General features: G+C 46.9%; 1 protein-coding gene across 4 annotated transcripts in view; it reads right to left on the reverse strand.

Moving 5' to 3' along the window:
- Window positions 1-25,840, reverse strand: part of IFT43 (intraflagellar transport 43) — an 85,108-nt gene that overhangs the window by 20,201 nt on the left and 39,067 nt on the right. For all 4 annotated transcript variants that reach the window (XM_075926854.1, XM_075926852.1, XM_075926853.1 and 1 more), the window contains exons 3-5: window positions 24,037-24,104; window positions 6,600-6,632; window positions 5,962-6,008 (exon numbers count right to left, since the gene is read on the reverse strand). In XM_075926854.1, the coding sequence (XP_075782969.1) occupies window positions 5,962-6,008; window positions 6,600-6,632; window positions 24,037-24,104 (148 nt within the window). The remainder of the gene's footprint in view (window positions 1-5,961; window positions 6,009-6,599; window positions 6,633-24,036; window positions 24,105-25,840) is intronic.

The following is a 25,840-nucleotide window of genomic DNA, read 5'->3' on the forward strand; positions in this document are numbered from 1 at the left end:
CCCCTGGCCAAAAGTGGCTCAACTAGGCCTGTCCTTTAGGAATTAAGCACTTTTTTGTTGCTCATGAAGGTTTATTATTCCTAAGGTTGTCAATGTATTAAATCCTGTTAAAACAGGTCTCCCATTGTGCAGAGAGGTAGAGCTCTCTTATCAGAGCTCCACAAGCAGAGGCTCAGGCAGACACTGCAACCTGCAAAGGAGCAGTACCTGTTTACTGAGCCCACATTTTATGTACAAATATGTATATGTAAATGCCAGTGTGGGCTGTACATTGGAGCACTGCACAAAAGCTTAGATAAGTCAATGGTGCTTTAGAACAGTGTTTCTCAATCTATTTGATACAAGCCACCAGCTTGCAGCCTTCCTAAACAGTACCAGAAAGATCTCAGGGACCCATAGTTGAGAAATACTGCTTTAGTAAACCCCAACATTGGTATATAGAGACACAAGTTACAGCTGGGGAGTTACTGCCACTATTCTTAGGTGACTATAACTTTTCAAAAAAAAGTTCCCACGATTTTGAGTTAAAATCGGAAGATGATGCTTTTTGTCAGATACATTTCTTGGCTCTCAAAAACATTTTTTTTAAAATAGGCTTCTTTTCACAAGCATCACTTCTCCTGGAATAGTTCTCAGTGAGAAAGAAAGACCAGGAAAATGGCTCGAGAAATACGGATTAAAGAAAATGAATTGTTAGCCCACTTCTGTATATATCTCAGAACAGAGAGCCAGAGCTGCCATATCTAACCTTTCCCAGTCTTCCATAAACTCTCTCCTGGTAATGTTTCACTCATTTCTACTGCACTGCCTTTGTGTGGCTTGTGCTGTGGAATTCTTTATGGAACTCTAAAGATTCACTGAAATCAGAAATGGCTCCCATTCTGTCTATCTCCTTCTACTCCATACTTTACATGGTATGCACACCCTGAACTAATCTGTGAAGCTACTATCTCTTCTATTTCAAACCTTTCCCCAAGAATCCAAATCAGGCATAACACCTATATGAAATCTTCCAACATTACATAATTAGGTGGAATGGCAGTTGGGGAAATCCATATTTATTTGATCAATATAGTTTCTATTTGATTATATTGCCTTCTTCCTAACCCCTTCCCCCATCCTTCCCTGGACAGTTTGGCGATTCTTGGTGGTGGAGACTGTGTCTTTATGTCATCTACTGCAACGAGGCCGTGATTGTTACCTGATGTTACTGGACACAACCGCAGTATGAATAAGTAAGTAATAAAATGTGCCTGGATACCAAAAGTGTTATTGAACACAATGTTCTTTTCTAAGTCTGCAGCTGATTATTAAAATAAAAGGGTGGCACAGAAGATAAATAATGTTAATGCAACATTATGACTGACATTTCTAATACATTACATACAGAAGATTCAAATACATGGTTTAACAGCAACAATTATTAGGCAACCCTAGCTAGTCACATTAAGGAATAACAAGCCAACACCATATGCAACATAAAAAGACCACAGCACATTCCTTGGGAAACTAAAAGCCAAGATTTTGACTTTGAGGTATTTAAAGTCCCAGCCATAATGCTGTATTAAATGGCATAAGCCAAAATATAGGTTTGTATTAGGTATACCAATATGTCTGGGGCAGTAATTCAATTCAGTGCATGGCTATATTAGATATCTGTGCTATTCCATACTTCTTTCACACTGTGTATTATTTATTCTTCCAGGACTGTTTATTCAACATAGTCATTTTACTTTAGGTGGGATTTTGTTTTTAAACCATCCACTTTCCTTCACTGGAATTGCTGAGATCTCAGAGGGTACGTCTACACTACAGCTAATTAGTTAATTCGAACTAAGCTAATTCCAACTAACGCATCTAGAACTAAAAACTAGTTTGAATTAGCGTTTTGCTAATTCGAACTAGCGCGTCCACACTGATTGGATGCAGGGGGGCATTTAAGGGCGGCTGAAACCGGTTCTGGCAGGGCATCAGGTCAGTAGTTGCTTTGTGTGGCTGCTGTCTGAGGCTACTTGAGGCTTGTGCTTAAAGGGACCCCCCCGGACAGCCGGTTCTCAGCTTTTCCTGCTTGCTTGCCAACCTCGCCGAGGGACAGCAAAGCGTTGATCTCTGCGCCCGTGTGTGTCGGTGCTTCCCTTCGGGGACGCCGCCGCAGATGGCAACATGGAGCCAGAGCTCGCCCTGCACCTTCTGGTGCACTTTCTGGACTTGCTGCTGCAAGCCTGCCAGCAATGGCTCGAGGCTGCCTGGCACCACCTGGTGCAGGTCAGCCCCCTGCCTCTCCGTTTGGCTGCCCTGGGGGCCGTGGAGGAGCCGCGGCGGCGCCCCAGCACCGGCATGCCCCGCCGCATCTGGCGTCTGGACACCAGCAGCGACTGGTGAGACCGCATCGTCCTGGAGTGCTGGGAAGACCGACAGTGGACCCAGAACTTCAGGATGAGGAGGGACACCTTCCTGGAGCTCTGCGAGTGGCTCGCCCCTGCTCTGCGCAGAAGAGACACTCGCATGAGGCCCACCATCCCCCTCCAGAAGCGGGTGGCCATCGCCGTCTGGAAGCGCTCCACGCCGGACAGCTACCGATTCGTCGGGAACCAGTTCGGCGTGGGGAGATCCACCGTCGGAGCGGTGCTCATGCAGGTATAGCACTCGTCGGCCACTGCGCCGGAGGGGGAGGGGGGCTGCAAGGAGGGGATGGGCCGCCCCAGGGACAAAGGGGGGGGAGAGAGGAGGCGAAAGCGCCCCGCACCGGAGGGGTCGGTCTGTCCCCGCCGTACTACACGCTGCCAGGGGGGTTGCTTCCGGGAGTGGGGCGCGGGGCACTGCCAGGGCACGAACGCTCCCAGCCACCCGGGCGCCCCACTGATTGGCGCTTTGCTGTGGTCAAGGCCATCTACTTTGAAATAGGAATAAGATCCTCCGGAAAAGGGTGCTTTTTCCGGAGGATCGGGGCCAGTGTAGACGCTCTTTTCCGGCTTTTCTAAAAGCCGGAAAAAAGTGGCGGACATTTTTATTTAAATGCCGCGGGGGATATTTAAATCCCCCGTGGATTTCCCTATTACCATCTCTGAAATTAACATGCCCCTTCCGGAAAAGGGGCCAATGTAGACGTAGCCTTTCAAAATAGCGTTTTGCTATTTCGAAATAGCACGTCCACACTGAGTGGACCCTGAACCGAAGTTAAGGCTGGCCGGAATAAGTGCCAGCAGGGCATCAGGTTAGGACTTAGTGTGTAGAGCTGCTGCCTGAGGTTAACTGAGCTCCGTGTTTAAAGGGACCCTATCCCCACCCCAGACAGACAGTTCTCAGGGTTCCTCACTTGCTTGTCTACCTCGATAAGGGACAGCAAAGCAGTCCTGTCTTGGAGTGCCCTGACTGCCCGAACTCAGGACACCACAGCACTTGGCCACATAGAGCCAGAGCCGCCCCTGGGCATGCCGGTGCGTTTCGTGGGGTTGTTGCCATCAGCCCGGCTGCACTTGCTGCAGGCTGCCATCCAAGGGGTCCATCAGGGGGCTGTCAGGATCCAGGAGGCCCTGAGGGAGAGCGTCCACCCCGAGGAGCCCTCAGAGCCTCCCCAGTCCTCTCCACTGGGGGCTCGTGCCCTATTCCTCCCTCACGTCCTTCCATTTACCCCTCCCTAGCCCTGATGTCAAATAAAAGACAGATATGTTCAAAAATAGAAACTGGGTTTATTGAACAAAACTGGGGGGGGGGGGGATGAACCTCTGGGGAGATTGGGAAAAGGAGATGGGAGAAGGGAAGAGAGAGGGTGGGAGAGGGGAGGGGGAAGCCTGGGAGGAGTGAGCTGGAAGGGGGAAGCAAGGGGAAGAATGGGGTGGGGAAGCTCAGGGCTCATGGTTGGAGGTCTCATCGGACCAACTTGACTTTCATGCAAACCTGCTCCTGGGTTCACATGTGGCCTTTGGTGGCCAGGCTGGCAGCTATCGTGCCATAGATGGCTGCATTCCTCCGTCTAATGTGGAGATCATGGACATTGGGGGAATCCCCCCCAAACCTGAATAAAGTCCATGATCTCCACCCAGGACCAGGCAGGCGCCCGCCTTCTCCAGCCCCTGTCAGGCTCCTGGGAACTGGCAGACTGCTCCTGGGGAGCGGTGGAGGGCTGACTGCCAGTGGTTTGCTGGCTCATGTTTTGGGGCCACTGGATCAGGGGCCCCGGTGGCCACTGCTGGCTCTGGGCTGGCAGGCTTGGAGCTGGCACAGGCACTGTGGCCAGGGTCTACCCCTTTAATAGCTCTGGGGCTGGGGGAGAGGAGAGTAAGTTTTCCTGGTTATGCCCAGAGTGGCCACCAGGGCTCCCTGGGAAGGGCTGGAGGTCCCCTATTTCGAATTAAGTGTCTTCACAGCACTTAATTCAAAATAGCTATTTCGAATTTGGCGTTACTCCTTGTAGAATGAAGTTTACCAAATTCGAATTGGCATGTATAAACGCTATTGAAGTTAATTCGAAATAACGGCTGTTATTTCAAATTAACTTTGCAGGGTGGACGTACCCTTAGTCAATCCTGCTAAACTCTGATTCATGGTGATATTTTATGGCCCTCAGTTTTATAGGTTAATTAAAACGGGGAAAAAAATCAGCCTGGAAGTTTGATGTAGCTCCTAGGAACTGTGGATGAGTGTCTGGGCCTGCCAGGCCTCTAGACATATGAAGTTAATATCTGTCCCAAACTCTTCCTTGTAGATTTTTGCAGCTGTTTCTCTTGGCTAATAACATAGTTTAAAACAAACACTAGTTGCCTGGTGCTGGAGGAGCAGGCAACATTAACGACAAGGCCTGGCAGAGATAAAGCCTGCCCAAAAATCTGGGGTACCTCACAGCAGCCAGTCCACTGCTGGAAAAGGGTAACTCAATGGGGCATGTGCTCAGCCCATGTATATACAGAATTTTGGATTAGGGGGATGAGATTTTAGTAAAATAATTCCATGATGTCTTCATTAATATAGTAATGGAGAGGGGTAAAAGATTTGATAGCTGATGAGAGCGGGTTATGGGGCACGCAGGAGGCTGTTAGAAGTGTTAGTCCTGAAGAGGCACAAGAGGGGATGTGTCAATAGGAGGAACAGGAAGAGTTTAGTAGTAGAATTTATCACCTTTTGAAATAGGGGACCTACTTGTGACACTTTCCCCTTCCCCCAACCATCCACTGACCTTCCAGCCTCCTTCCCTGTGCAGCCAGACACAAACACGTTCTATGATCTCTCCATCTTACCAAAAGTAAAGGTGGGACCTCCCTGGTCTGTCATCTTCAGGACTTGAGTGGTCTCAAACCCCAGAGTTTGCTGGACAAGGGGAAGTCAAGGCTCCCCTCCGGCCCTGCTCCCCACCATTGGCTCTGTTGCCTTCACCCCTGCCAGGGCCATGTTCCTCACCACCAGGAGCGCCAATCTGGCTGCTCTCCCAGCCTCAGGCCCCACTGCCTCCAGCCAGGATGGGGTTCATTTCCCACTGTGCTGGCTCAGGTGGAGCTGCGCTCCCTGCCCCTGCTGGCCAGGACTGCGCTCCTATGCACCAGCCTTGCTGCTGCTGGGACTGTGCTCCCCGCTGCTGGGACTGTGCTCCCCACTGCCAGCCCATCCCCTAAACCTGGCCAGATGGGGATCTCTGGTCCAGCAATATCCCAGACCATGGATGTTGCTGGACCAGAGAGTCCCAGATTTCAGAGGTTTAACCTGTATTTGATTATTTCTACGTTATTCAAGACTAAGGCTAAGTCTATGGGTAACCTCCCTCGTCCTCTTTCCCTAAAATACTGTCCCTACTAATCTCCATCGCACCTTCTCCAGGTCTGCAGTAAAGGAGACCTTTACTCCAGCATTTCTCATCAATGTGATGCACTCTCCTGTTTGCTTCCTCCAGGACAATTCTGCCCATGCTTCTGGGGATCTCTAGAAAGCACAGGACATTTTTTTCTAGCAGTTAAGAAGATGAAACCTTACCTCCTCCATCATCTGATCCCTCCAGGCTCTGCTGCCTGAGGCGGTGACTGCAACAAAGCACAATAGGAAAACCATTTCAACGACAGAAGTATTTATTCTCATGTCCCCTCTCTGCCACTGAAGTCTCAGTCCCCATCAGATGCTAACGCTAGTTTTCCCATGCTGCGGAAGACTTGGGAAGAGCAAGCATATTTTATCTATTTATCTCCTCTCTCAAAGCCTTCAGTGCGTGGCTCTCACAAAGCTTAATTCTGCAGCCACCTGGAAGGACTATTCAGAACAGAGAGTGTACCATGGATTCTGTGGACAGCAGGACCTGAGGATTCAGGATCCTGGGCAGCTGGAAAAAAAGATAAACTTTTCACCCAAATTCTTGTCTTTTTCTGTCCTCATGGAATGACAGAACAACTATGCATGCCGCCTCTAAAGGAACAAGAGTCAAATTATCAGCCCTGTCCCTCAGGACAATGGGCACTTCAAGCACTTTCAGGCAAGGTTTTACATCCCTGACGGTGAGCATGGTGAAATTCAAAATCCAGTGCCAGCAGTTACATGCCCATACTACACTCTAACTGGGAATTAGGGGCCCATATCAGAAAAAAAATCAAGTCTTTCATTAGCAAAAAAGGAGAACTTACTCTTCTACTTCTTCTGCAGTTTTCCGTCCTGATCTGTAAGACAAGAAGCCCATGCTGAGAAAGGGCCAGAGGGTGAGGCAGACACATCTTTCAACACATTGCTTTGCAGAATAAGAACAGCCTCCACACATCCCTGGGGACATAAGTCACTTCAAGCACAATACAACAAGCCTCACCTTTGAAAGGTACACACAGGTGGATGTTGGCCCCCTGCATACAAAGAAACTACAGCAAACTTGGTCGAGAGAGGCAGGTTAGCAACACACCAGTAAGAGCACTCACTGCTCTTTGAGGTTCTCCTAAATTCTTTTGTTCCCATTGCGCATCAGCTGCAGGTAAAGCTTCCTGTACTCAAAGGCCAACTCCTGAGGGATCGGAAAAAAAAAAGTCATGCTAGTTCCGGGGCTACATTCCTGAGAGACCAATATGTCCCTCCTGACCTCAGCCATAGACAAATATTGTCTGGTTGTTTTTGTAGGCCAGGGGGCCCACCCAATGCTGGGCAAGTTCAGGTCAGAAATGCTGTCGCTGCAGCAAATCAGGGCCGATCCAGCTGAGTTAACAGGAGTTCATAATAATAATGGGGAGGGGGGAGGTGTAGGCAAATGGCAACTCTCTCGCTCTCCACCCCAGCAAGCCCAGAAGTAATTCAGTTCCGATTAGGGATGCTTGTTCAATATTCAAAATGTAAAACATGGAGGTTGCTGAACCAGCACTTTGAGAAGTTAATTAAATGCCAGGTTTCTTTTTAGCAGATACTCCATCACTCGCTGATTGCTTTGGCCATTTTGCAGAATGAAGTTTTAACTCTGTGCGCTGGGAATAAATATTCTCCCCTCTTCCTGGTGTCTTCCTGGCGCTGTGACAAAGGATACAGGCACTTTCTTCTCCAACACACCCTGTCCCAGGAAGCATCACAAAGCCATGGTCACTACTATTCCCTTGCGCTTCTCCCATCAAAGTAGCTCAATGAGATGGGAAAGGCTTCTCTCTTCATTCATCCAACTCTCCATTTTAACAGGTCTCAAGCCTCCTCTAGCCTTTAGTGCCTAATCTGTCCCTGGGTGGATAGGGAGCAGGGGACACAGATTCCCATCACTGAGAAGAGGAAGCCAAGAAAAGGTTGCTGTCTGGGAGAGACGGAGAGGAAGGACAGCTGCACTCACAACCACTGCTGAAGCTTTCACTCTGAGACACATAAGAGAGAACTGAAGCTAAATTGTAGACAGGCCCCAAACCAAGTCGAAACAATGTCACTGATGTGGCCAGAGTTGCAGCAATTTAGGCAAGACTAGAACTTGTTCTTTACTAACTGAAGGGCAGCCATTCAATGCAACAGAACTATAGCATTTAGGAGAGAGCTTGCTTGGTGGGGAGGCAACTGTGTACAAAGACAGGGATGGAGACGGACAATGCACCAATACCTACTACCACCACCCTGCTAACACAAGAAAAGCTAAAAATCAGCCAAGAGGGCCCATCAGCAGTTCAAACTAGAGGATCTACTTCAAATGGAAGAATCTGAGATGGCAGAGATGAATTATGTACCATTTTATCCATCTCTAGCTATTCAGGGCTGTTTCATTCCAGCCTATCCTTCATTCAGCCTATCCTCCAGGGCTTTGCCCAGTCAAGATTTAAACATTCCAAGAAAGGGGCCTTTTTATCTCTTTTTTGGGGGGGGGAGGGGGGACAATATCATAGACTCAGACAGCAAGAATATTTTGTGGATATTCAATCTATATTTTCCTTAGCTTCATCCCATTACTCCTGGTTACAGCCATTTGATGGCCTTAGGGTTTACACTCTTCAGATCCTTGTACACAACTAGTCTGACCCCTCAGTCATCATTTAGCCATTCAGCACCTACCTAGTTCATTTAACCTCTTATCACATCACCAAGTCACCACAAATCCTTCCACCTTCCAGGAGAAGCAAACAGCAGTTTGTAGTGAGGCACTTGTAGATCTAGATACATAAAGCATCAGGTACCAATAAAAAGCATCCAAGATAATGGGGTGGTTTCCAAACACCCAAACAAGGGTTTAGAGCTGCAAGAAAACTCCACGTGAGTGAAAATGTACATGACTGGACCAGCTCCTCACATAGAAGAGTGGAAAAGGAACTCAGAATGGATCAAAGGGCTTTTTTATATACAAAACGTGTCCATCACAACTGTCTCTTGCTACAACTGATGAAAGAAAGAGACCAGGCACCATTATTTATTCTTTGTACTGTGGTAGCATCCGGAAGGCTTCATTCAAAAATTATGGGCCCATCCTTCCAGATGCTATACAAACATGCAATACAAAAGTCAGCCTCTGCCTCGAAACCATTGATAATCTACTGGGACAGGGGATGTCTCTGATTGTGTATGTACAGTACTCACACAATGGACCCTCTGGGTGATACACATGCATAATAAAAGAAACAACAAAGCTGGACCTAACCCCAATACATAACCCACATTTGTCACCTCAGGAAAAGCCTGAGAGACTACAGACAGCAAAAATCACAAACTCTGCTGAAGCAGTAGGACAAGCAGGTTGCCAATTCAAGGGTCTTTATCGGAGGTCAACCTACCTCCAGACCTGTTGGCACTGGATGCTTAGCAAACACAGGGAAACCATCCCTGTTTACTTTTTAGTTCTCCAGCTGCCATTGGAAGCCCCATGTGCAATTTGCATTTGATCTTTCTGTTTTAGGCGCTGTGGAGTGCCCCATCCTGAAAACTGGCTCTGCCTCAATGCCAACTGCATCAGGCTGGGACAGACATTTCATCCTTCTTAAAAGGTAATGCTCTGGGTGCACAACATCCTCTTTATCAACCACAAGAACACAGTTTTCCATGGCTAAGGCAGAGTAGCAAGAAGCTTGGATTTAATCATCCCAACCATGCTTGGAGAGGTTTCCTATAAATTTAATCTTACATTCCCAGCAGCTCCCGACACTGAATTCTGCTCTTACCAGTTCCTCCCCCTCCAGCAACAAAAGCATGGCACAAGGAGGGCATCAAACACATACAGAATGGGTAGCTGTAGATTCACCCATTCAGATACACTCACTCAGAACAATGCAAGTGAGGCAATATTTAGACAGAACTATTTCTCATTCAGGTGTATTAAAATACCACAAATCACTAGCTCCTGTGAAACAGACCTCAGCTCAGCCAGCTATTTCTAGCTATCCAGCAAGGTAAATTTAGAAGTTACTCAATGCTGGGGCAACTGGACACCTGCATCTTCATTCTCTCCCACTCTAACATTTTGTGATCAAACCAATTTCTTTCCAGGGGCACCACAGGATGGGCTAACCTAGTAATTTGGCCAGCTCAGCTCAAACTCTTCACATAGGAGCTGCCACGACTCCCACATTCACTCAGTATCCCTGCAATATTCTCTTCAGCTCTGGCCAGTTGTCAATCCCTGGTTTTAAAGGAACTGATGGAAGAAAAAATGGCAGCAGGGCTGCATAACAGATCTCAGAACTATAACACACTCCTGCATCCATCTACCCTCTGTCCCATCCACCTGCTGTGAAAAGGGAGACAGATCTGCACCTGTTCAGTAAATGTCTTTTTGTCTCATTCTATACTACCGGTAAGAACCCCTTTGTCTCCAAAGAACTTAGATGAGGAAGTGACTCAGCCCCCACAGAAATGTGACTGAGTTGCTACAGAGCCTCTTGCAAGCTTTGTGCTGAAGGGTGAAAGACAGTTTTAATGTAGACATCATCTCTGTTAAACTGTTTCTCTCTCATTTAATGGAATACTATGGAGATCTAAATGGAGATAAAGTGGCAGGGCTCAGAGAACAGCGAGGATGCTATCTTTATGCAGCATGACAATGTTCAGTGGTTAATTAGACACCGTTAACCTATTTTAGCAGGGGACATAACTGGGATGAATGGGGGGAAATGTCCTTGAAATCATTTAATGTCCATAGCTCATGGAGGACCCTAGTTACACTTGTTCTGCAGGACAGCATGCTCCTGAGCTACAGCTGAGCACCAGAGGTCAGCCTGCCACAGGAACACCTTTTATCCTGGGGAGGCAGGAGTGTTGCGTAGCTAGGTAAGAATAAGGGAAACAATTATGATGACCTGTCAGGTATACTAAGGCATTGTTCAGGGAAAGAATGGATCCTGAATCTGATGGCAAGGGCTGCTGGGGATGATTGGAGGCAGGTGGCCACACTGGATATTTGATGGGCAAGTGAAATTCAGATTGTTGGACGTTTCCACCAGCTTTACAGGAAAGAGTGGGCAGGCAGAACTCTTTGGGCCTGGGTGTGTTTGTTTGCTGTGGTCATTTTGCAAGGCTTGGGCACATACAGTATAGAAACCCCAGATGCCTCAACATTCAATAAATCTGTCCTCCCATCACTTAACAAGTGTGAAACCAGCTCTAGCAGCAGGGACGAGGAATGAGGAACTATCAATATTCCAATCTAAGAACAAACTGCCCCCTATGCTAATGTTGACCATCCACCCCGGATCTTCCAGGACACTCCCAATTTTTAATCTCCTGTCCTGATGTCCCCATGAAGCACTGAAATGTCCCGGAAAGCGCTGAGGCTCCAAACACAACTAGAAGCGGTTCTGCGCTGCTGTTTCCCCCTCCCCTTCCCTCAGCTGGGGGAACAGCAGGAGCAGGGATACTTCCTGGAAGCTTTCCCTGCTGCTCTGGAATCCAGCCAATAGGAACAGTGGGAGGCAGTGCCTGTTGGGAGCATGAAAAAGCAAGTAAATTGTGAGGGAGGAAGGTGCAGGAAACTGGTGCGTGGCTCAGCTGGGCTGGGGGTGTGTGCAGGAAACCGGTGTGAGGCTCAGCTGGGCTGGGAGGGGGGGCGCAGGGAATCGATGTGTGGCTCAGCTGGACTGGGATGGGGGCACAGAGAATAGGTGTGCAGCTCAGCTGGGCTGTGAGGGGGGGTTCAGGGAACTGATGCGTGGCTCAGCTGGAATGGGGCAGTGCGCAGGTAACTGGCACGTGGTTCAGCTGGGATGTGAGGGGGGGCGCAGGGAACTGGCACACATCTCCGCTGGGCTGCAGGGGGCACAGGGAATCGGTGTGTGACTCAGCTGGGTTGCATGGGAGGGAGGGCAATAGGAAACAGTGCACGGCTCATCTGGGCTGTGGGGAAAAGAGGGGAGCCAGAAAGCCCAATGTGGTGGGGGCAGCAGGGGGCCTGAAATGACCTCCCCCGATCTGGAAACATCCTTCATCCAGGACCAGTCAGGTCCTGAAGGTGCCAGATCAGGGAGGTCCAACCCCTACATGAAGTCCCCTCCTGGCCAAACACTCTACCCCCCGTCTGCTCCTGCATCCTCCTTCCTAGCCAGACACCCTAACTCAAGTCTACTCCTCACCCTCCCTCCTGGCCACACACTGCATCCTCCCTTGCTCCTGCTCACTCCCTCTGGCCAGATGCTCTATTCCCAGCCTGCATCTGCACCTACCTCCCACCCAGACCTTGCAATGTCTCCTCCTTCTGCACCCCACCTCCCGCCCAGATCCTGCACCCCATCCTTATCCCACATACTGGCAGCCCTGTCCCATATACTGAGCCTCTCATTTTTGTCCCCACCCCAGAATCTAAGTGGGTCCATAAAATCTACCAGAAATGTAAATCTGACCTATGAGAAGCCCTGAATCTCAGTCCTCTCTGTCCCTTCTTCTCACCCTGTGCAGCTGGAGTGCCTGAGGAGTGAGATGTCTCAGTTGGAGGCCACCTCAGTGAGGGTTGGAGATTTTGGGAGGAGTTTTTTTGTTTCTTGCTTGTGCTATTCCCAACTGATTTTACTGTGGGTCAGTGACCCCCAACCCAAAAAAGGTTCTCCACCGCTGCCATAAATAAAGAAAACACTGAAACCTTTTGTGTTGGACATAAATTTTTTACTTTATTTAAAATGAAGTTTGATAAACTAACAGGAGAACGTTTAAATGCTTAATCTGTTTAATAACTAAAATTAAACCATTCTCCCTAGCTGCAGTACTAGCAAAATGGCCCGGGTGTAATTATGTAATTAACAATGGAAAGGTTTGCAGTAAGGCAGGTTGTTCACAGGCCAAAAAGTTTAAGAACCACTGAAAGAGAGGCACCCCTGGCCTCTCCCCACCAGAGACTGCCACAGGCTCTCTGCTGCTCCACATGGGCCACAGAGAGACCGAGTCTTTTACCACAGTGGTGAAATCACTGTGTCACTCTGGTGTAGATGATGGACAGACTTCGTGAGTCTTCCTCATCCAAGCAGTTGATGATTTAAACAGCGAGTTAAGATGCCATGTGAAAACACCTGGCACATCCACAGAGTTGCAGGATGTATCCTTTCTCTACAGAGAGGGTTGTCATAACTTGTGTGTGTGGGTAAACAAGCCCTTTGTGAGCTCTGTGAAGAGGTGAGATGTGAGATATTTTGACTTCCAGCTTCAAGGGATTTGTTCTTCTGTCTTTAGGCTGCACATTGTCTAGACCTGAATGGAGTTAGCTGTGACAACGCATTTCTGAGTTATTCTGACACACAAAATGAAACCTGTACTAAAGGCCCCATGTTCAGTGAGAGAAAGCGCTGCTGTAAGAAGAAGTCAATTCAAAGTCTCTCCAATTTTTTTCAAAGATTACCTCTACTAGGCAATAGGGCTTTTACTGACTGGTCCCTTATATTTTTGAAGGGTGACAATGTTAACTGGTTCTTCTTGGGTAATGTCAACAGACTGCTTTGGGCCCAATCCTAGCTTAAAGTTTAAATTCGATCAAATCTTCTGTAAGCAGATTGGGAAGATTTGGCAATTATTATTAGGTATCATTTATATAATATAGGCATTGCCACCATGGTATTGACATATATATATAGGCATTGCCACCATGGTATTGACATATATATTTCTCAATAGCTTTACATATAAAATAGCCCAGCCCTATTGGAAATGTACCTTTCAAGTAGGGGTGGTACGGGTTAGTGTCATGGTATTCTCCTCCCTGTAATTGTTATGGTTAGTTCAGTATTGTCATTCTGGCTTGTGGAAATGGAGGACACTTCACAGTTTTTCTGTAATTTCAAAAAATGCAGTTGCAGTACATCTCATTAGGGATATAAATTCCCATTAATCAGTCAACTAGTTGATATTAGGTCACACTGGGGCTGCTGCCAGCTCCCAGCCCACTCCAGAGCAGCCCCTGTCCACAGCAGGCTGAACTTCCCACAGAGAGAGATTGCTCTGGACACTGGTGCAGTCCCTGCCTGCAGGACCCTTGGGTCCCCCACAGATAGGGACTGCTCCAGACGAGAGCAACTCCTGTCTGCGGTGGGCCCTCTGTGGGGCCGGAGCAGCCCCTTACCCACAGCAGGTGGGGAACTGCTCCAGCCCACTCTGATTACCAGTTAATTAGAACCAGTAAGCATAATCCGTTAAGAGGACTAAGTAAGTTGTCCCATGAAATTGTGGGATAGCTCTAGATGACTCCCAGGTCCTGAGTCAAATGGGTCTGCATCTACACTGCAAGGTAATAGGTCTTGGATCCTGGATCTCATCTTGAATCAAGGTTGAACCGCTAGTGCTGTAGTGTCATGGGACCCTAGATCGGGGGCCTGGGTTAATGCAATTGCAGTATAGTTGCATGGGAGGGTCCTAAGGTGCCCAAACCCATCCCTGTTAGTAGAAGATGGCGGGAGAAGTTCTTAGAGGGGTCACATGACACCTTTTACTTGTGGTCATGTGTCCTTCTTGACCCTGGATATACTACCCCAGGGGTGGGACTTCCTGTGTCAAGTGGGTGAGGCCTAAGGAATTGGGGTGTGGCTAGTGGTGTCAGGGGACGTGACTAGCAGGATCAGGGTCTGTGGCTAATGTGTCCTCATTTTTGGTTCAGAAAATATGGTCACTGTACCTATGCCGCAACCTCTGTGGGACCCTAGCACATAGCTATGATGATGGTTAAGAGTTACACTGAAAGGCTGATGTTGAGAGGCCTTTTGTTGGAAAAAATATTCAATTCTGTCTTCCTTCATCCTTCTGCTCATCCCCACAGGACAGTGCTTCCTGGGCAAAGAAACCAGAGCACCTTTGCAACATGGTATCTGGTGACCAACCCTCCATCTACTGGGACCCAGCAAACAAGCCTCCTCAGACGGCTCACCCCACACAACACATCTATGTTGCATTCAGATTCTACCTGCCCATATTCTCTATAGCACTTCAAGAAGATGTGAACAAGTTAGCCAGCCCATGCTGGCAAGATCTAGTCAATGGGCAAGATTCAAGCTGCACTGGAAGATACGCCTATTCCTGTGTAAAGTTTGCCCCCTGCTGGCTATAATTGGAGTAACATTCCTTGTCAGGCTCAAGGTGAAACTCTACACAGAAAGCTCATGGGACAACAGAACAGGAAAAGTATTTTGCTGCTTATTGAAGGGCAGGTAGTGACAGAGATCACGTGCAAAATCAAATGCAGTATGACCTATCTGGAGAGGACATGTGCCTCTCTCTTACACTGAGGCTCCTGTTTGTGCTCTTGCTCACTTTCATGGTTTGCTGACAAAAAGAGACATGGCTTAGGCAGTGGCTCCCAACCTTTTCCAGATGGGGACCCATTTTGACAATTCAGGAAGACTTGGTGACCAAGGGCAATTCAAAAAATGTGTGAATGGTTCCTTAAGAGCCACCTGGGGAGAAACCTGGTGACCCTTTTGAAATGTAATGGCGACCCATATTTGGGTCCCGATCCATAGGTTGGGAAACCCTGGCTTAGGGTAATGACAGCAGCATGTGGGGCTTCGAGATGTATGTGAGCAGCTGCATCCCTACTTTGGCCTGAGGATGTAACTAAGGCAAGTGTCTGGGCGGAGCAGAGGTGCAGCTTGCAGTGCTACCAGCAGACACAACATTTGTGTCATCTCAGGCTGCACATCATGCTCACCAAGCTCCCAATACGCACATCTGGCTGTAATGGCTGAATGAAAACAAGGAGAGAGAGGCTTAGTAACAGGCATCCCACCATGAAGGGGTGTTAGGTAAGATGTTGATCTCCCTCACAATTCTGCAAGCAGCACAGCTCCAACAGGAAAGCCCCAGCCAGTGCAGGTTCCTATAGTCTATTCTCCATGGTTCTGTAAAGTATAGTTTTAAAGGGGTTGCTACGCTTTTCCTTGGAGGACTTGCCCTAACATCCACACTTTATTTTTCTTTGCTCAGTTACCGCCCTGGAGAACAACAGTAACATCAAAATGGCACCTTATCAAACACACCTCTATGAACTAGGAATGTAAAGGGGTAACTGGCTAACCACTTACTTGGTCAGCATTACTTTACCAGCATGCTTATGGGGTAACCAGTTAACCAGTGCCCAGCTTGGCTGAAGCAGCCCCCCATGCTCCAGCCCAGCCAAAGCAGCCTTCCGCCCATAACACTGTGCAACAGGCACTCCCAGCCCAGCTGGGCCTACCACACCACAGACAGGGAGGTGTTCCAACCATCCAAGCCCATGACACAATGTCATTGGAGAGGACCAGACATCTTGCAGACACAGACAAAGAAGACTTCGCCAAGGCTCTCTGCTGGTGGTGCTGCAGTCCTCAAAACTATCACAGAGAGGGGAAGTGCTCCAGACTGCATGCTCCCCAAATGATCAAGAAAAGGTTTGGAGAGCAGGAGGCCACTACATAGTTTATTTTTTCCATCTGGCTTTCACCACTGGAGAGGTAAAAGGACAGATCTGGACATGTGTGTACAGACATGCAGGGTAGGAGACTGGGGCATCTGCAAACTTGGGGGGAGGGTTCAGTCTGCATATTAAGATATTTCTTGGCTTGTCTAAACCACTTCTCTTTTATAAATCACTTCTAACAAAATCTGCTTCAAGTTGCCCTCTTGCTAAAAAACAAAAGAAGAGAGGGAGATGTGATGTTCAAACATACATTTTGTTTAAAGAGAGAGTGGCTTCATCACAGGAAGAGAAGGGTTAAATGTGAAGAATCTAATACAAGTGACCAGCATTCTCTCTCTCTGCATCCAAACAAAAATACCGAAATCATGTTTGTCCCAGCACAGACTGCTGGCTCAGAAGACATGGGCCCAGATCTAAAAAGCCGCCTGTAACTAAAAACTGTGATGAATTAAAATAGGAAATATTTCTCTCACCACTTGCTACTTCCCCACTGGGAGTCTCTGATGCTGCCTCTTCTGCCCATTCTTTTTTTTGGCTTTTTACTGGTGCTGAACGTAACCAGCAGCTACTAGAGCACTATCCTGGCAATGACATAGAGGGACAAGAGGAGAGGAACCAGTTATCATTCCTGAAACATACAGCCTATTTTTTTAAAAAAATATATACACAAAAAAAAAACCAAAAAGCTCCCCTAACACACACCCTGGGCCTGCACACCTCAGCTCTACTGCCAACTTGATGTCCTTGACACGTGCTGATGGCATGGAGGCGGCTAGCACCAGAACAGCCCAAGAGAAAGAATGAGAGGCCAATGGAGATTTATGTGAGGAGAGTGAGATGGACAAGGTAAAATTGTCAGGAGGAGTTGTTAGAAAGTAAAATATATTGTGACAATTCCACTCCTGCCGTTCATCAATAAACTGACAGATCATTTAGTGTCAATTAGGAGTGATAGATGGACAAGTCCCCATGATCCTGGGCCAAAATTAATGGCTGGGAGGGAGAGAGTGATTGAAAACGACGGCTGACATTGAGAGGAAAGTCCTGAAGGTCCCCAAGGGGCCATTACTTGCCTCATTCCCTTGCAGATCAATGCAGGGACAAACCCAAAAACAGACACTTCAAGTCAAAACTTAATCAGACTTCCTTTCCCCCCTTCTCCTTGTAAGTTCTGCTCCCTGGCCTGGCCATCTTGCTCCCCTCTGCACACTCTCCATCAGGCTGATGAAAAAAGCTACAGGTGGCAGAAACCTGTTACAGGTTTCCCCACAACCAAGGGCCTTACTTAGCTCCTAACATGGCAGTACAAAAGGGAAGCCCTTTCTTAGATTTATTTCAACACTGTATTGGGACTACATGATGAAAGAAATGACATGTCCTCCTGCCTTGCCATGCCCAGATGCAGAATCTCATCAAAACTTTACTACTCCCACTTGCTAGACAGGGACAGCCAAAGATTCTACAAACCAGCTGCTCTCAAGGAACATTTCATACAGATAAGAGAGCATATTTTAAGTCCTATCTTCTTGTAACAGACAGCTTTAACTTTACTTATCTCCAGAGCCTGCAATTCATTCAAGTATTTAATCCCGTAAATCACATTCCTCCAGCTTGAGTGCCCAATGCTAACACTGCCCACAGTTCAGAGCCCAAAACAACTTCTGTACTCAGGGCATGCCACCACCACTGCAATGCTTGAGGGTGCATCCCACCTGCCCTCAATCTCTAAGATGTCCACCAATGCTTCTCTGCGATCACATGCATTCCAAGGCATTATATTGCCACTCCTGGCCCAGGACATTTCAACGTAGCCATGATCCAGGGCATATCCTGACCACACCTATTCTCCAGAACACGCCATCATTTCTCCAAAGGCAGCAGCTTCCGTTATTCCTGTGACCATCTGTTCCCAAAATGCCACCATCGTGGATCCTCCATGTCCACAACAGATTCATGTGTGCACATGGTAGGGTGACTTCCAGATGAAAGCTGCTTGTGAAGGCGCCTTGAATTGGCTGTGTATGCTCAACCACAACATTAGACGCTGAGGAGAGGATCGTGGAAACTAAACCACAGGGCTGATGAGAATGAAGGGAAACAGACCCAGGTTTCATGCAATGTCCTTACAGGAAAGCAAGGACAAACAGACACTAACAGAGATAGAAATGAAAGAGGCTCTAAAGGAAATGTCACAGATGAGGACAGCAGTTAATTTGATTGAAAGGGACCCTGGCAAGTACTTTTATTTAAAATACTTTCACTTATAAAATCCTTACAAATTCTCTTTGCCTGAAGCCTGGACTTTTCCCATTGGTAAACATTTCCCCCCCTCTTTTCGTCTCATGACGCATAAGCCTACATGGCAATAAACTATTTACTGTTTTTCAGAAGTGTCAGCAAGGATGCCATCAAGGGCATATTCAGCACAGCTTTTATAGCAGAGCTTGGGTTCCCTCTGCTGGTTGAAGAGCAAATTTACAGCAAAACAAACATATTGCCATTCATTTGTATAGCAGTATCTCTAGGTACTTCTATAGTCCCCATCACCAAAGAGCTAGGGCTGGAATAAATAGCACTGGGGTTGACACAAAAAAACCCCCTGTTTCTTTCCTTTCTCTCATCAGATAAATTAAAAATAAATAATAGAGAAAATTAAACTGGAGGGACACTCCATTGTAAGAAAAACAGATGATGCCAAGTAGCAGTGAGGAGCATTATAATGGTCACAACAGGATCCCAGGCTCTGCTATTTAATCTCCTTCTCTCAACTTCCACTTCTATAAAACAGGTTACTAATAAGAATAGCTATTTCACAGTTACTGGGAGTTCTAATTAACCTGTACATGCTTGATCCTTGGTAACCTTATTTATAAAATGTGCCACTTTGGTGGCCTCTAGAAATTTCAAGACAGATTTGTAGATGCTTTTGGAACCTTTATGATGAAAGCCCCTATTCATGCAAAGTATTTTTTTAAACAAAATAGAGTATGGAGAGAACCGGAGGCTACAGTCCCCATCCTTGCAACAATTTAGAGAGTAATGATCTGGCAGATGGAGCCAAGAGTATGGTGGAATGTATGTTAATGACATAGGTTACCCCGCTGAGACAAGATCAGGGAGGATTGTGAGGGATTCCAGAAGGGTCCAGCAAAACTAGGAACAATGGAAAACAAAACAGAAGATGAAATTCTGCCATGACAACTGCCAGATGGCACACTTTGGAAGGACACTTTCAAGTGACTTGCTCACACTGACAGGCTTTGGAAACTGGTAATGTAGCAAGAAAGAAGTCTAAGTGCCCCTGCAGATAAATCAACAAGGCTACCAGTGCAACAGCATCATAGAACAGGAACTAAGATGTGAAGCTTCATAAGGGAACAGAATAATAATTCCAAGGCCATTACATAAAAAGATCCATAGCCTAGCAGATCAGCAATACACCTGCATGTGACAGAAAAAATCTAATTACAGTCCCATCTCCAACCTTCCCTTCTTAAATAAAAGTCATTGAGGATTTGTCTACATGTCGATTTTGCACTAAATTTAACTCCATCAGTTTAGAAACTGATATATTTGAAGGATGCAGTTCTCTGGCATGGGCACAGTTATACTGGTATAAGAGTGCTTATAGTAGTAGCAGCTATATCAATGTAAGCACATCAATAACTGCATAACTGTGAGAAGAGTGGTGTACTAATTTAACTAGATGGCCTTTCAAACCAATATCATCAGTCAAATTGGTACAAAAGCTGTGCATAGATAAGCCTTGGGAAAACAGAGACAACCAAGCTGCAGCAACATGTGTGACATCAGCCTATGACACAGACACTTCACAAGCAAAATCTAGTATGAGATATGCCATAAAAACAGCCCTAGTAGCACTGGCATCTTGGAAGGAAGAAATGGAGACAGATGAAGAAAGCAATATTTGAAGAAGCCACAGCTGGAGTCACACACACAAAAAAAAAGATAGACCCTTGTTTTTTATCTAAACTATCTGTTCAATTAAAAAAAATCAGAATAACCCCCACTAAAGCAGTTACCAGAAATGATCATAAACATTTTTTTATGGCCCTTAATTCTAATCAATTACAGGGGAGCTAACAGCCATGCTAGGCCCCTGGGCAAGATGGAAGGGGCCGGCTCTATGCTCCCAGAAGGAAGAAGAGGGGGTCTGGAGCAGCTAGGGTTGCCAGGTGTCCAGTATTCACTCGGACAGTTCGGTATTTTCGGCTCCTGTCCAGTAAAAAAAATTAAAAGAATACCGGACACCTAAAATGTCCGGTATTTTCTGAATTTTTCCCTGGCCAGGAGGTAAAAATGCCGGGCACCCGGCAAACCTACAAGCAGTCAGCGCCCGGCCTCCCCCAGACCTCCCTTCTGGCCCCCAATACCCCCAGCCCCCTGATCCCAGTCCCCATACTTACCTGGTTCCCCAAGGCTGCGGGCACAAACTGGCTGCCTGGGTCTTAGTGCTCAACTTCTCCCCTGTTCCTATCCCTGCACTCATTCTTAAAGGGGACATGCTGTTTTAATGCTGATTTATTTATTTGGCTTAAGTCCTTGGAGTCCTTTTTGGTTTTTTTTGCTCAACAATTTTGGTCTCCCCCCTCTTTTTTTCCCCTTCAACAGAATTTTTTCCCAGTGTTTTGGGTTTTTTTTTTTTGGAGGAGCGGTGTTCGGTATTTTTGTTTCAACCATCTGGCAACCCTAGGGGCAGACCATACCCGCTCCCCCCAAGTTCTCAGAGCAGCCCAGAGTACACCATGTGGTGCTCCAGTGGTGATTTAAAAGGTCCAGGGCTCTGGGTGCCACCACTGCTGTAGTAGCAGTAGCAGCAGCCAGGAGCGCAGGAACTTTTGAATTGCTGGGTCCTGGGGCACCTGCCCCCTTTGCTGCTCCCCCCAGCATGCCTGATAATTCACATTAAGGGCCATTTCCACTGACTGTTGGAGAGTTACTCAAGCCAAAGATGCCTGAATGCCAACCTAACCAGTGTCAGAATACAGATATCCAGGCCTGTGTTTAAAGGCCTATACTTTAAGGACTTAGATTCTTATCACTAGCTAAGTGATAAGAATACATCTATATTAGACGTATAAAAGAATCAAAATCACAAGTCTGCCTATGTCTGGGCCGTCTCTCACTGTGGCAAGTTGAGGCCTTCTTTGGCTAAGCAGCAGGGGCAGCCATAAGCTGGCGAGCATATGATCACATCCCTCACTTTTCAAACCAGTCATGATAAAATTAGGCTTTTAAGAAGGTGATTCACTCCAACACTTCCAGATAAAACAAAGATCTCAGAATGTTTAAAGAAAATTTAAGTTGATAGTTTTCTGTTTGGCAAGAACTCACTTATCAATAGTTGTGATTGTGAAACCCTCATTTATTTATTCTGTGTCTTTATGGTCTCCACTTTTTTATTGTTAATCTGTATGGTCTAGGATTGGCTCTTTAATTGTTTTTACCTGCTGTATACTTAATATGGGTGGATGTAAATCAAAGTTGGTGGGATATAATTGTTCAGGGAATTATGTTACAATACATCACGATTGATTAGTAAAATTTCACTACAATGATTGGCTAAGGGAGAGCTGAGACTATAACTGAATAAATTGGGGGCTAACAGGAGTTGGGGGGAGAAAGCAAAATTGGAATCATGCTTCCTGGAAGTTAACCCCAATGAACATTGAATTGTCTTCACTTTGGGTATGTTTACACTACCCTCCTAGTTCAAACTAGGAGGGTAATGTAGGCATACCGCACTTGCAAATGAAGCCCGGGATTTGAATTTCCCGGCTTCATTTGCATAAGCGGGGAGCCGCCATTTTTAAAACCCCGCTGGTTCGAACCCCGTGCAGTGCAGCTACACGGGGCACGAACGAGGAACTAGCGGGGTAGTGTAGACATACCCTTTGGACTTCTGGTTTTGTGGCTCTCTGTCTGCGTGAGAACCAGGGAAGTGGGAGGGTGAAGGGAAAATGACTTACAACCAGGTCTCCCATAAAGATGGGCCATTCTCCTTGATCTTCTCTCTTGCTCTTTTATTAGATTTGCATCTAATTTGATTTGAAGCTTTCCTAGGCAAGGACCTGCCACATCAAATCTCTGAAGTGTCCAAAACACAGATGCCCTGCACCCAACTCCTGTACCCTGAGAACTGATGGGTTCAGGTAGTGCACTTTCCTTCCTCTCTCCCTCACACTACAGAACCCAGATGATCCACCTTACTATGTTCTTTTAACAACAAGAAATTTCTAAGGGAAGTTACTTTTTCCAAGAAGGTTCACTGCTGGGGGAAACCCCTATTTCATTTAGTCCAGTATGACCTTTGCCATATAGAACCTACTGAAGGGATCCTGAATGCTCCATCCTGTCCACAGGGCCCCATGAGTCAGCATACTTCTGGTAGAGGTATATTTAGTCCTTTCATAAATTGGAATGCTTCAAGAATAATGTGACCAGGTCAGTAGATTCTCAATGCACACCTGAGTGTACTAGGGATGTGAACAATTAGTCAACTATCTAATAAGCAAATGCTTATCGGATAGTCGACACACTAGTCAAATAGTAACTCCCCCTTCCTTGCTGCTTCTATCAGAGAGAGGCAGCAAGGGGGGTGGATGAGGAGAAGATGCTTCAAAATGGTAGTGCTGTGTGGAGCCCAGGGCCAGATCCTGGGCTCCACACAGCGCTGCCACTTTAAAATGCCACAGGGAGCCCGGGGCCAGAGAGGGACTGCTTGAGTCCTCCACTGGCCCCATACTCCCTGCAGCACTTTTGCCTTTGAAGTGTAGCAACAGCCCCAGGTGGAGGTGCCCTTATCAACTAATCTAATAGTCAATGCAAATTGCATCAACTATTTGATTAGCCAATTAATCTAAATTTAACATCCCTAGAGTGTAATATAACTCCCCCACATTCTACCTGAGCCTAATACAAGAGGCGTCTTCTTACTTTTTAGCTCCATCAATACGGGTGAAGCAGAGCCCAGTTAACTTTACAGCCTTTGGTGGAGGGCCTGAAGTTTTCATCTCTCAACTCCACCTGCCCTTAGTCCATATCCTCTGTCTTTTGGCATACCCTGATCTCCCTTTTCCTCTAGATTCCCTTCGTCTTCCATACTGGACTCTCCAGCTGTACTGAGTCCCACCTCTTTCCCTGATTCCTCTCTTCCCTGAATTCCATCCCTGACCACACCCATCAATGTGGGATCCCTCCATAAGGACTTCTTCTTAGACATTACACTCCCAGTCAAACATACACAAACTCTGATCAATTTCACCTTTTTCCACCAAACCTGGACACAAAATCATGACTCCTTCTGTGGAGTGCCCTGGCTGCCAGTGGGACTCCACCATTCATCAATAGGATCTTCTCATTGAAAGAGCGCAGCCAGGAAGAGTATTTAGGATTGCAAACTGTCCTTGACCAGACACCATTGCTGCAAATGGCATCCAGTCGGTAGAGCTGGACAAGTTCCTAAACCCACCTCCACACTCCTTCCAAATTACTTCCATCAGGTAGGGGATGTTCTGTCACTGGCTTCATACAGATCTGTGGATCTGAATAGCATAGCACATAAGGAGAATCAGGTCAGCTGCCTGGTGCTCTGGGTTGGATGGTCTGGAGGGCTCACAATGGCAGAGACAAAGGCAGTGTACAAGATTCCTGGAGATCACCCTAGTGGTTGAGAGAACAAACCCTTAAAGGTGATGTTCTGTCAATCTATACTTAAGCCCACCTCAAAAAAGAAAGAAGCTGGTACTCACTTCGAAGGTGCCATTACAGGATCTTCTGCCCAGCCTCCTTGCCGTCGTGGGGGTTTAGGTGGTGGGCCCTTTAAGAATAAGAGACGTACACAAGAAAGAAAATATATTATACCCAGGCTCCAACCAGACCACCTCACGCTAGATTCACTCATATTGATTCTTGCAGAGAGTTACCTGGCAAGAAGTTTAAGTCCAACACTGAAGCGCTGTACTTAACAGTGTTTCATAAAACAAAGGAACAGAAATGCTGCAGGGCAGATTGTGAAGTGTCTAAAACCATGGTGTCTGGCCAGTTCTGAACTAGTAGCCACTATAGTGAACTAGCCACACTCAACCAGCCAAATAGCCACATGTGGCTAGCGTGTTGGACCCCACAGGTCTAAAACAACATAGGATGCATCTCTCTATTCAGGGAACTACATGAGTCTCAAGATCACATATCCAAGACTCAAATGCTGCCTAGCCAAAACATGCCGGGTATGGTGGCAGTCCAGCCTGTGTGTTCTGCTTTTTACAGGTGTGTCTTAGTATTGTACCTTGGCAGAGAAGAATTATTAAACTGCACTCATTTTTTAATCTTATCATAAAAACACAACACGCACACACACTCTCTGCCCTATGACATTCTCTGTCCAACACATGCAGACAGACAGAACAAGACACATTAAGAAACCACATTAGGAGACTGAATTGGATTTTTAGAAGATAAGAATAATAATCATGTTGCTTCTTCCTATGATATGCTGTGTAACAATGGTAATTGGCAGGTGTGGTGGGGAGAGGAATGTGTCTCAGGGACAGGGATAGAAATTTCCAAGACCATGAATGAAGCCAGTAGTAGGGATGTGAATGTATACCAGTGTCACTGGTTAACCCTCACAGTGATACGCAGCTTCTCCTGCTCTCCTTGCACTACTGCCTCTGCATCAGAAACAGCAGCACAAGAGGGGAGAGGAAAAGAAGTGGGAACCAGTGTGTGTGGGGAGCCAGCTTTCAAGCTGGCTCTTTGTGTGTACTGGCTCCCATGGAGCCGACTGCCCCCTCTGCTGCCGCAGCAGCAGAGGGAGGGGGAGCCAGTACTTATGGGGAGCCCCTGTGCATGCCAGCCCCCACAGAGCCATCTTCCCCTACCCCCTGTGTATAAATGTGTAATCCCTGAAAATTTCAGGGATTACACATTTATAAAAAATAAACTCATTTTAACATCCCTAGCCAGTAGGCCTCTGGTTTGTGTGTCCAGCCCATGACCTTTGCAGCTGAGGGTTCAATTCCCCTCTCATAGGGCACTGAAGTATAAAGCAACTGATGTGGCAGCAACCTTAGCAGTTTGCCTGACATGCAGTAGTGTGTGAGAGGAGACAGTGCAGTGCAAGCAAGTTCAGATTTCATATTTCTTCAAAGGACATTTAGAGAAAGCAGATGGGCTACAGAGATTCCTAAGAGCACAGTTTCAAATATGGAAAGCAGCACATTAATTCCAAGGGAGCCTCAACACTTAGGCAGGGATAGTAGAATGAGGATGCTCTCCTGAACTTTGGTTAAGGAAGAGGAAAGGGATCGGAGAACATGGAAGATTTCCTGGTCTCAGTGAGGGGTGGGAGAGGAGGATAATTCTGAGACTCAGCGAGGATAGGTTGGAGGTAACCCTGAGGCAGAGGGTCTCTTCTATTTGTTTCTAGAAGAAGTAGTATTGTTTGAGAGTGTGGGAAATAGAGACAGCCTGCCAGGGGCAACTGCTGCCTGCTGTAAGGCTGGGGCATGACCCTGCATAACTCCTTGGAAGGAGCAAAAATAGGCACTATCC

The sequence above is a fragment of the Pelodiscus sinensis genome, chromosome 4 (assembly GCF_049634645.1).
Source record: "Pelodiscus sinensis isolate JC-2024 chromosome 4, ASM4963464v1, whole genome shotgun sequence".
Classification (NCBI taxonomy): Eukaryota; Metazoa; Chordata; order Testudines; family Trionychidae; genus Pelodiscus; species Pelodiscus sinensis.